Source organism: Drosophila teissieri, chromosome 3R, assembly GCF_016746235.2.
Source record: "Drosophila teissieri strain GT53w chromosome 3R, Prin_Dtei_1.1, whole genome shotgun sequence".
NCBI lineage: Eukaryota > Metazoa > Arthropoda > Insecta > Diptera > Drosophilidae > Drosophila > Drosophila teissieri.
In genome coordinates, this window is record NC_053032.1 from 21,828,860 (window position 1) to 21,840,759 (window position 11,900).

The 11,900-nt window shown below is 46.1% G+C and overlaps 1 protein-coding gene and 1 long non-coding RNA gene across 2 annotated transcripts; one reads left to right on the forward strand and one right to left on the reverse strand.

Moving 5' to 3' along the window:
- Positions 1-5,333: 5,333 nt before the first annotated feature.
- On the forward strand, positions 5,334-6,223 carry LOC122621651. The gene is made up of 2 exons (XR_006326232.1): positions 5,334-5,798; positions 5,904-6,223. It is a non-coding gene; the product is annotated as an uncharacterized LOC122621651 (long non-coding RNA).
- Positions 6,224-6,618: 395 nt separating this feature from the next.
- LOC122619299 lies at positions 6,619-11,199 on the reverse strand. The gene has a single exon (XM_043796139.1). It carries the CDS (start codon positions 10,693-10,695, stop codon positions 8,299-8,301), a length of 2,397 nt encoding a protein of 798 aa, XP_043652074.1. The 5' UTR covers positions 10,696-11,199; the 3' UTR covers positions 6,619-8,298.
- Positions 11,200-11,900: the final 701 nt, after the last annotated feature.

Genomic DNA, 11,900 nt, shown 5'->3' on the forward strand with positions numbered 1-11,900 from the left:
ACACTCTGAAGGTCTAACTCTAAGGCCTACTAATGACTCACAAACAATAAATATTTTCTTACAATTTAATTAAAGAATAGAATCAATGAATCATAATTTGAACTCCATTTATCTACGCCTTAAATGTAGCAACCACTGTGACTGTTGGATTCAATAACAAAAATGTATAAACTTAGTTAAGTTTGAAAGGAAATGCACTGCATTGTCGGGAGCTCATCCTACTTTAAGCTAAACTAATTCCTTCCGAGTAGAAAAATACCTTTGAGTCTTCAATGGAATATTTTCTGAGTACTAGCAGTTTGGCGAACAACTCTTCACCTAATCACAGTGGAGCAGCGCTGTTTAGTCACTCCTTGAGTTCTCCCATTCCCATTCCCCGATGAAGATGACGTTCACGATGCCAGGCAGGCTAACATTCTGGCATTCTGGGCAGGATGGCAAACAAGCTAGAAGGCTGGGCTGCCATGATGGCGTAGTGGCGCAGTGGCAGGATGGAAAACTGGCATGCAAGCAGCCAGGCAGCCAGGCAGGCAAAAACGCCATGAACCATAAAGCAAAGGCAAAGAACATTCTGGGCGAGAGTGTTTTGGGCTGGGCCGGAGTGGGTGGACCTGGTGGCTATGGTGGCCATGGTGGGAATGGTGGGCATGGTGGCTCTGATGGAGTGGGTGGTGCTGGGAGGCTCCGTGGCTGGCGGTTAACCCTAAGTGTTGTCACACCACTGCACTCCACACCCTGCTCCATCACTGCCACTTTCCGGTTTTCTGGCGTGAACGGCAAAAACCCAGTAATTTTCAATAGCAAGGACGTCAGCTGCCGGGCCTGAAATGTTTAATAGTGGGCTCGGCGGGTAAAGAGGATTGGGTAAGGAAAAGTAGTTTCTCGGATATTTCCATTTTCCTATTTTTTTTTCGTAGGTAAACAGAAGTCTATAAATAAACCTACTGGCATATTACGAAATATATACCATAGTAACGAAATAAAACACTGTTTACTACATAACTTATTTAATAACAATAAGACTAGCTTTGTTTTATTATTTATTTATTCCTTTCGATGGAATTAAGCTTTTTTTATCCAGGACTTATTTTTGCACTTCTGGGCGCCGCAAATCGAGTTCAATTCAACCGCCACTCTTGTGCAACTTTAATACACAATTCCACTCGATGTTTCCCCACTGGACTTGGAGTTGCATGTAAATGCAAGTTCATCCGGCGCAACTGCCATTGTTTTCACTCTTTTTGTGTTTCCCTTACCGCGGACCTCCTCTGCCACGAACTGGCATACAAAATTCACGATTTGGTGCACATGGCTGGGTAGTGAAGTCAGCAAACAAGCCGGTTCTATCGAATCGAAAACCGCACGGAACTGCATTACTAGGATGGTAAAATGTCCCTTAATATTTCAGCTGCAGGCTGAAAGAAAAACCGCATTTTATATGTGGCCAGAACTTATAACGATATAGATTCCCTTTAGAATTCTTCATACTATATATGTGGTGACTTTTGATACTAGCATTCTTTTTGGTTACTAGTAAAGCCCACAGAACTGTGAGTGCTTTTCAACTACTTAAAGCAATTCACTTCATAAGTATTGTAGGTGTATAAATGTAAAACACAGCCAATCCACTTCACTTTGGTTTACTTGGCAGTAGGATTCATTGAAAATCAGTGGTTGCGCATTACGTATACGCCACCTGTGCCGCGGCAGCTAGGCACGTACTGCCAATGTGTGTTTCTTTTTACTTTAAATCAATTTGCCACAAACTTTCCTCAATGAATTTCCACACTCTTGTACTCTTTCCGCCGTGGTACTTCCCCATAGAAAATCCTACTCCATCCGCCAGTTTACAATGTCGTCACTATGGCGCCCAAAAAGGAGCTCCCAATAACGAAAAAAATAAGAAAACAAAGTTTCGGCAACTTGTATAAATAAAAATGTTTTGGTATACGAGTGATAATGTGTTTTTGGTGGCTGCTGCCTTTGCTGCCGATGCTGACGAGTTCGCTATCTGGCTGAGCTGCTCTGAGCCGGGCTAATATTTGCTTAGCTGTATTCAAGTTTGGTTCGACCCGGCTCGCTTTTGTGCAAACAGGCAAATCAAACAGCAGTTTGAGAGCCACCGTTATGATACAAGTATTCTGGTCTTGTTTCGGGAAAAGTTTTACCCCCATCTCGCTGGCTCCAGCTATTGGCCCTTTGCCAAGGTGCATGGAAAAGTGCAGTCAACTGTTTGGCAATAAGCCGAAAATGTCGACGGTAAAAAAACAGTTAAAGCCACAGCCACTGGCGACTAAACTGCCACAAATCAAATATTATTGCCCAACCGTTTTGCTCTTTGGTAGCAACTGTTTGTTTAACCATAAACCTTTTTGTCCGACCCTCCTGTTAATAAATATTTAAACGGCCATTCAGCCGAGCGTGTTGCTAAAGATATAGCCATGCGGAAATGAATTTATTTGCGAACATGGGGGTGCCACAGCCACAGCTGTGTGGCTAAATCTAGCATGGGAACCCGTGTGCATCGCATAGAAAATAGCTCGACGTCTTCTGGTGCGACTCTTTGTCTCTGCTTACTCATAGGCTAGTGGCTCGTAATTTGGCAGCAATAATGAGGAGACACATGTCACCGCACAGCCCCCCAGAATCTGCCGTCGATGCAGACATAAATTTAATTTAATTGAGCAATTGTACACACATACAGTTCGGTAAAATGGCAGAGCACGTTTGCGTATCAGAGGTGTGTTCTTATAGGAGCAGCATATATTGGCAGCACATTTGCATGTTCATTTACAGCCAGGCATAAAACAAACATTATACAACTTTGTATTCAATAAAAATATGATCTGTTCTTACTATATTTAAAAAGAAATGATAAAATCCAAATGTGAAACCAAGCAGCTCTGCAATAGAATAACCCTACACTTGTGGGCCAACATTTCTTGGAATCATTTGCCATTTCCTCTTCGAAATTGCAAGGAATATCGACAACAAAGTCCAATGTTTAGTGAGTGTCATTTGGATGCTCCTGCTCGAACACGAATCCACACTTGACAGTTTCTGGGAAACGCAATAATCCATATATTTCCCCTTTGGCCTTGGCACTTTCGGATAAATTTAATTTTGTCAGCCCCAGAAATGCACTTAGCGATTTAGTTTATAGTACTTGGCAGCACGTGCCAAAAACAGAACTACATATAATTTATATGCAATATAGGTAGAGGAAAGCTACCGGAAACTATTGGCAGAAAGAAATGAATGAAAATGATTTGAAAATGTTGATATTTTCGAAAAAGATCCGCCCAGACCGGCGCCTGATAAGCTGGAGAATAGAACTTTATAAACAACTACAGGGAGGACAGACTCAAGCCCCCAGCTCCAAGATTTCTGCTTGTTGTGCGACAATATTTGAATCATGTCATGGAATATTCCATGAGGAGAACTTGGCTGAATGTTGACGGGCCACAATCACAGCCCGGCCGCCACATCCCTTGGCCTCGGATCGCTATGGGTTCAAATATTCCGGGAATGGGGTGGTGGTGTTCCGAGGTGGTGGGCTACATTCGATGCCTACACACTCGTATGTTTCTATTGCCCTTGTGACGTCACCCGGACAGAGGGACTAGGAATCAGTGAATCGGGCGTCGGGAGTCGTCGTCAGCGGGTTAACTGTCAGCGATAAGTCGGAGGCAAAAACAGAGACAGCCAGCCTGACGGCATATTTATGGGCCCATTTCCCCAACCCAACGAATCGCGGCCATACTCCCACATATACTCGTATACTATAATACTATATATGCGAGATAAAACCAGAGTAAGCTGCGTGAGAAAGGCACAGTTCTTCAGATTCTTGGCCTAGGACTGCGCCAAAAACTTGACTCTACTTTAAAACTCATTGTGGAAATTCGAGAAAAACGGCAGAGCTCGTGTGTTTGTGTGCACAGGCAAATATATTAAATCATTTTGATTATGCTGTTAGATGTTCTAGTGCCCCATCAGCGATAACGAAGCGAACGGGCTGATAAGGCCTGTCGTATATTTGCATATTATACGAGTAACATGGCCTGACTTTGACTAAGTCTGCAGATTGAATTCGAGCAGTAGTTTCGCGAAAAACAAAGCACTCCAGCGCGGACAGACTGCAGCTGTTGTAAATACACGCAGCACTTCGCGGAAAGCGGCGATCCCCAAAAATATTGAACATAACATAAATCCACTGCCGTATCTCAGAATCAGACGCCCGTGTTGATTTTTCTGGCCGCTCAAGGGTGTGCAGCCGAGTCAATGCACTCGGAACTTATTCAAGTTCACATGCAAATTGGATAAATCGAAAACCGCTTAGATTTATGGCTATATTGATACATAATTCTTGGCGAGCACCTATGACAGATTGGGCCCAAAACTTCCGCGAGGTTCATTGACACAGCGCTTAGATAATCTCAGCTCGGTCGTTAGTTTTCCGCGCTTTGACATCAGATGACGCACTGACGTGTCATATCGGCGGATCTGGGAAAAAAAATAAATAAACCAATATGTCGCAGTCGCAATGTTTATTTCCTCTTGCCTAATCGACAAATTTGCTTAAGATGACAGCAGCTTGTCCACCCACACGGCCTTCTTTGCTCCTCACCTGACTTTCGACAGTTTTTAGCGTTTAAATCCAATTTATTCATCTCTTGCTTGTGTAGACCCAACCGCTTGTGCTGAGAATAAAACAAGAAAATATCGAAATTTGTGCCTCTGTGCCAAATGCCAAAATCTGTTCTAATGACATTTGGCATTCTTTCTACTATTCTACTTTGGTGCCGCTACTCAGCGGGCTTACGAAAATGGGGTTTTAATGTTTCTTTAGTTTTATTTAATTATGCAGCTATTCAAATTAATATTTTTATGGCTTCACACCACGGAAGCGGGTTGACATTTTTGGTAATGCCATATAGCCATATAGCAGCAAATTAGTTGATTTTACGAGTGCGCCTATTTTTAGCACACATATAGATAATTGTTTTTTAATTCATCCAATCACTTTGTAGAGCTTTAAATTTAATTGCACGTATTGCCATTGAGCGTTGGAGCTGCTGCGCTTGAGGGTTTCGATGGCTCTTCTACGCGCTTCTCATCAATCGGAGTCAAGGGCCCTTCTCGGCGCTTCTCAATTGTTTTAGTTAAGCGACTAGTTTATGTTTATGTTTCTTTTATTTCGAGCTCGTGTAAGCGTTTCAGGTTTCAAGCTTCATGTTTCACGTTTCACGCAAGAAAGACCGTGTACCTAATTAAAAAGAGCTAATATATATGCTAATATAATCTGCGATATTTCAGTCAATTTGTTCACACCGCCTGTCATGTTCGGAACTGGAAATTCTATTTTCGGACCACAATTGGCAAACAACAGAAGTCTTTTTTAACGCCGAGTGATGGGTAAAAATGTCAGAGGCCTCACCGAGGCATATTAAACGCACCATAGAGCGAGACGCGCAGTGAATCATAAAGTAAATAAATAAGTGCGACGCTCTCGGTGACCGATTTGTTGAGGGACAGCAACGCATCCGCTAGATACTCACTGGGTTGTCCGAGAATCTGGTCGGCGTTTCAGATTCAGCTTTTGCTTCTGCAGCGCTTTTGATTGTGAATGTGATTTTGTTTATGTGCCGCATTTTTCTGTTGAAAGACCAAACACAGACGTTCCGTTGTCACCGCATTGCTGCAGAAATTAACGTGCCTATATGGAATATCAGTCGCACTTATCACATTTCTTGACTTGGACTTACCCCGTTCGGTGGGGTGAGTCAGTTGTTGAGGTAAGCCATGGCTGGCTCTTTGATATTTTGCCCGTTGTCAAGCCATTAGTCACTGCAACGCCCAGGCGAGACCCTCCTCTAATCCTCAAATCCTCTAATACCCAGCAACTCGCTTGGCTTGACCAAGTGTTGGATCACCGTGGTCGGGTTCTAAGTAGCAAACCCGTACTCGTACCAATCACCGACTCCCATATACAGAAGACATCGTGACACCTCCGCCGCTTTCCCCTTTTTCAAAAATGCGACAATCAAATCGGCTGTTCGATATACTGAGAAAAATAATGGACAACTCTATATTCGTTGATTTGGTATTCAAGTGAAAATAACCCACATCTTTTTCGCCGTGCACAATTTGTATTAATTTTGAAATGGAACACGCGTATGTCACAATCACACCGAAACGAAAAAATAAAGAATTTAATATATATCGTGCTGTTTCTTTTCGGTTTATGAATCAATTAATACGGGAATGGGTGGCGGGCAATCGGCAATCGGCAATCGAGTGCTGAAATACTGAATGAAATGCTGAACTCGTGCGCCCCTCCGTCTGGTTAAGTGTTTGTTCGTGTTCTAGAGCTCTTGTCGGCAAAGTTGAGAGCAGGTTGGATCGATAAATTCACTCGAATCGCAATGGTCTCTATTAATTGGTGCGAGCCCAGAACTTTTTGGACCAACCTCTCTCTGGAGCTGCAGATGTGGAGATCAGCGTGGGTATGCTAGAGCCGCCTTCAAGCCCCCAATTCAATTGCCCCCAGTGAAGAAAAGTCAAGATAATTAATTCTTTTAAGACACATAATCTTTTATTTGAATAGTTTCTTGCTCTTTTTGTGGTATGGTTTGGTATGGTTTGGTTGTGTTTCATTTTCGAATTTATTAGCAGCTTGGCTGGAATATACCGGATTTGGGTTGCATCAGCAGCCAGCAATTGTTGCTTTTCGTTTCGGATTAAAAGCTAATTTGTCACATTGAAATTGGTTTTGTTTTATGTTACATTTGCTTTTTGCGCTTACATCGAATGGTTTAGCGAATGACAGTTGAATAGATTTGAAAAAATATCACTATTTAGTAAAGTTAAAGTATGTATACACACATAAGCTTGTATATAGTAGTATAACTATTAATACATGTTTTAAGTTATTTTTAATGCATTTCGAAATTACATTCTTGGTTGCCCCCTTGCTCAACATCACAATAATTGGTTTTGAAATATTTCCTTTGTCCGACACACATGCATGAATATTTATAGATATCTCCTATGCACACACTCTTTATAAAATATAAACTTTAGAAATATAAATTCGAGGTTGTTTTTTGTTGTGTGAGTTTCGCTTTTCTTGCGTTCTGTGCAGCCAGGGGAAGAGGGAAAGCAGGAGAACCTAAGGTATAAAGCTTTCTGGCCTGCAGCTTACTAGAGCAAATGATACAAATGCCAGGGGCAATCGAACATTTTCCATGCATTATGCATGGGGCGTGTCGATGGCTCCGACCTTTGACCTATTGCCGCCATCCATCTCGCACTTTAAATTAAAACTAATGAGGTATTTAGCTGCACGCAATGCCCGCGGTGTTCTAAAAAGCAAATTGACTTAATGGCCCAATAGCCCAATAGCCGTTGGCTAACCAAAGGCTAACTGCTGACTGACTGCTGGTTTCTGGTTTCTGGCCAACTGGAAAAGCACCAACTGTGCACTGGCCAAAATGCATTTTCAATATGAAAATGCCGCCTGCGAAAGACGCTCGCTCCAGTTGGCCAGGTGGAAAAAGCACTGCTCGGCACTAGGTGCTCGGTTTAAGACTACTCGGCTCTACAACTTAAAGTCTAGAATACACATATGCTTTGCACATTGACTTAATTAACTTATGAATTGAATGTATGCGTCTCTTCTTGTTTAGCCAGAATGTTTTCTTTTTTTGGAGTTAAAGCTTTGCGGTGTGGATGTCTAATAAATATTTACAATTGCTTCAATAAATAATAAACTAGTTGGGAAGTTGGGAAGTTCGAAAAAGCTGTGCTGTCTTTGCTATTTTCCTGTGATTTGATCTGAGTAAAATGTAAAACATTAAATGTTCATATGCAAGTTGCTTAGGTACATTGATTACGATCTCAACTTGGATTGGCTTGGTTCCACTTTTCAGTTTGATATCCACCCTAAGATTATAACTCCCGTCACTCTCTCAACAATCATTGTTAATTTGACTTGTACACAGTTTTCTTCTATTTTTTAAAAGGTACTTTGTTTTTTGTTTTGTTTTGTTTTGTTTTTGTGTTACTTTAAAGCATCTCAAACTTTCTAGCTTGACTTTCTTTGTGGTTTCGTTTTTTGGCATGTGAAGCTTCTAGGACAGCATTATCTGGTCTTAAAACTCAAATTCAAACAGTTGTCTTTGTTAATTGCTAAACTTACAAATTACGAATACTGTTTTTAGAATTCTTCAGCAAGCGAGTTTAGTGTTTGTCTACGTTCCTAAATGTATAGTTATCATAACTCTCCCCCCCTCCTTACACCTCAGTGGGCAAACTCTGGCTCTGGCAGCCCGACTGCAGTTTCTTGGAGCTGCGGAAGAACATGTCGAAGAGCCTGGCGCGCCGATTCTGGAACTTCTGGGGCGTGGTTGGTGTTATGGCTATGTGCTCCACAATGGTGATGCCCCGCTGCAGCTTGGGGCGCAGCGGTCGAGTGGGCGGTGGTGCAACTGCAGTGGGTGGTGGTGTGGCCGGCGGCTGCTCATCGGAGTCCGCTGACCCCCGGGCACCGCCGAAATTGATGATAGTGCTGCAGCTGCTGTTGGGCCTCAAGGTCAAGGTCGTGTGCACCGGCACCTGACCGACCAGGGAGCTCTGCGGGGTGAGGTACCTGCAGCTGTTGCTGCTGTACTGCGACAACTTGCTGCTGTTGCGCTGCAACTGTGCCCCGCCTGCCGCAGGTCCCGCGGTTCCGTTGGTCTTCACACTGCTGCTGCAGTTGCGCTGCAGGCCGGACGACGAGTCCAGACCAAACAGCCGCTTGACTCCACGCCTCACCCGCTTGTTCCTGTAGGCGAAGATGAAGGGCGAACTGAGATTGGCCAGCAGGATCATGAAGATGGCCAGCTGCGAGGATCCGCCAAAGTTGGCAGCCGTTAGCCGCGATTGCAGCAGCACCAGCAGTCCGAAGGGCAGGTACGAGACCACGAACATCACCACCACCAGGATGCTGATGCGGGCGGCTCTCGACTCCTCGCGGTACTTGAACAGCGAACTGGCGTTGCTCAGGCGGTGTCGCAAGGAGCTCATGTAGCTCAGAGCCTTGGGGGAGGCGTGAATGGCGGGAATCTGGAGGGCGTGGCCGTGCTGCTGGTGGCGCGGCGAACTGAAGTGCGGGTGATGTTGCTGGTGGTGATGATGCTGCTGCTGCTGCTGATGCTGCAGGTGCAACTGCTGCTGCTGCTGCCGCTGGGCGTGACCCAGCAGATGCGGCGAACCGCACTCCTCACTGAGGGAATCCTGTCGGAGTTCCGTGTACTTGTGCAGATTGGGCGAGCTGTGCACCTGGCGAATGCCCTGCAGGCGATTGGTCTCCCGCAGATCCTGCGACGAAGTGCCCAACAGGGGCAGCTGCCTGGCGGAGTAGTTCCTCTTGATCTCACCACTGGCTGTTTGCAGAGTCAGCATAATATTTTGATTCCTATCAGACAGTGAGTGCTCCTGCACGGGCATCAGCTGAACTCCGGTGCCACTCTCCGCATCTGAGCCACCATCATCGGAGATGGTGGGCAAAAGGACTTTCGCGGCCGAATCCCTGCGCAGGCAGCTGGGCGAACTCCTTGGCTGTTGGCGCTGATCGATTTGCATTTGCAGACCGCCCAAGCCCAGGCTGCTGTTACCGCCATGCGAACTGGCCGAGGATATGGAATGTCGATGAACACACAAGCTATTGGAGAACTGATTGGCCTGGGCCACCTGCTGGCCAGCCGTCAGGTTCAAGGCGCTCTGCAGCAGCGGCGAAGATCCATTCTGTCGCATTCGCAGCCCATTGCCGCGCGCCTCGCTGAATATCCGCCAGTACATGCCGCACACGAAGCCGAAGGGCAGCAGGATGATGACGATGAAGTAGACACTGGCGTACACCACTCCGAAAATACTGTTGGTGCTGCTGATGTTCAGGTACGTGACTGCCAGGCGGCGCTGTCTGCTGAACAGGGCGTCTGCCTCGAAGTCCAGGACTCGGAAGGCGGACAGGGCTCCGAAGAGTATGCCCACCACCCAGGTGAGTGCGATGAAGATCCAGGTTTTCACGCCCGAAATGCGACTGTGGTAGCGCAGGGGATCCGTGACGGCGCACCAGGTGTCCCCCACCACGAGCAGCACTGCCAGCGCTCCCAGCGCCGCCGTCATGTCTATGGACCAACATCTCAGTTGGACGGGCGGCAGAATGGGAGCCTCCGTGGGTGAACTCTCAAAGGCCGAGAGGTTCTCCTCGTGCGTCTCGGTTTCGGTGATGACGAAGCCACCATCTCCGCGCTCATCGATGGTCAACTCGCGGCAGTAGGTGGCGTTGCACTTGAAGAAGGTCTCCACCGTGTCGCCGTTTTCGCTGATGTTTCTTCGCACCACGACGCCATCCTGCTCCACCAGCTGGCCATTGCGACGGAGTATCACCTGATGGTTACCCGGCTTCGAGAAGAATTCCAGGGTCTCGGCGCTGGATGTGGCCACGTCCGCTGACTTGCCCGGCAGTCCCAGGAACAAGGTGGGGGCCAAGATGCAGCAGCCAATGAGATTGATGGCCAGCAGGTTGATCGTGAAGCGATTGGCGGTGGTCCTCAGGCCAGGCGTTATCCAAAAGGCACACAGCGCCAGCAGGTTGATCAGGAACGAGACGAGCAGCAGGGCCAGGATCAGGAGGTCTATGGCCATTCTTTATGCTGTTTTTCGATTACCACACATCACTTTACAGTTGCACAGTAGCACAGTTGCACAGTTTCACAGTCACTTATGGCCTCTTATTGAATTTGGCTTTTTCGGTTTTGTTTTGTTTTGGCTCTGCTTATGACACAAATTTCACTCGGTGTATATCCGCTGTCTCTCGTCTCTTCACATTTGCAGCCAAAATATTTTCGGTTTTTTTTTGTTTTCTTGTTGAATATCTTTTTGTCTGTTCAGTATTGTTGTATGCGGTTTGTTTCTTGCGAACGCTTGCTAATTTACGTGCGAGATTTGTAAAAAACAATTTCTTTTATTTTGCTTAGCTCCCAAGCAGTTGCTTTTCCACTTGTGTTTATTATGATTTTTCGTGTCTCGTCAATTGCCTTGCGAGCGACTCTGACTGACTCTTCACTCAATTTTGTTCGCCGTGTATTTATCACGCGCACCGATCGCACGAGCACGATCTTCACTCCGAAGCGTTCCAAGCACAACTGTCGTGAGCGGTCGCCCCAACGCCTCCAAATATACGCGACTGCTCCCCAGCGGGTGCGAGCGAGAGGCGCCGGCGGTGCGAGCGGGACGGGGCAACGCCAACGCGAGAACGGGGAGCGAATTGAGCGCTTTGGAGAGCCACGAGAGTTCGATGTTGCTGCGGTTGTTGCTGCTGTTGTTGCTGTTGCCACTGCCGCGATTTGCGATTCCCACGCTCCGACTTTGAAATTATGTTGCTGCAAGTGGCCGCTGCTCTGTTGCCAGCCGGTCTTTATCACTAGTGGTTGTTCTTGTTGCTGCTGCTGCCACTGCTGCTGCTGCTGCTGCAAGTGTTGCTGTTGTTGCTGCTGTTGTCCTAGTTCAGTGCGGCAGCAACACAAATTGTATAATCTGTTTCTTTTTTGCAATGCCAATTGCCGCCTCACTTTTGCTCTGTATTACATCACTGACTCAATGTTATTGCTGCTGCTGCTACTTGTGCTTTTCCATTTTCTTCTGGCTTCTGCACAATTTCCAATGTGCAACACAACGGCGGCCGCGCTCTATTTTCTTAACCATAAAAATTGCATTTTTATTAGGCCGACTGCTGCTGCGAAATAAACAACAACAACAGCTGATGAAATTCCCACCGTTGGGCGCCGCCAGCTGCAAGAAAAGAGCGAAAGAGAGGGTCAATACAAATTAGAGCGAGACGCCAGATGGGG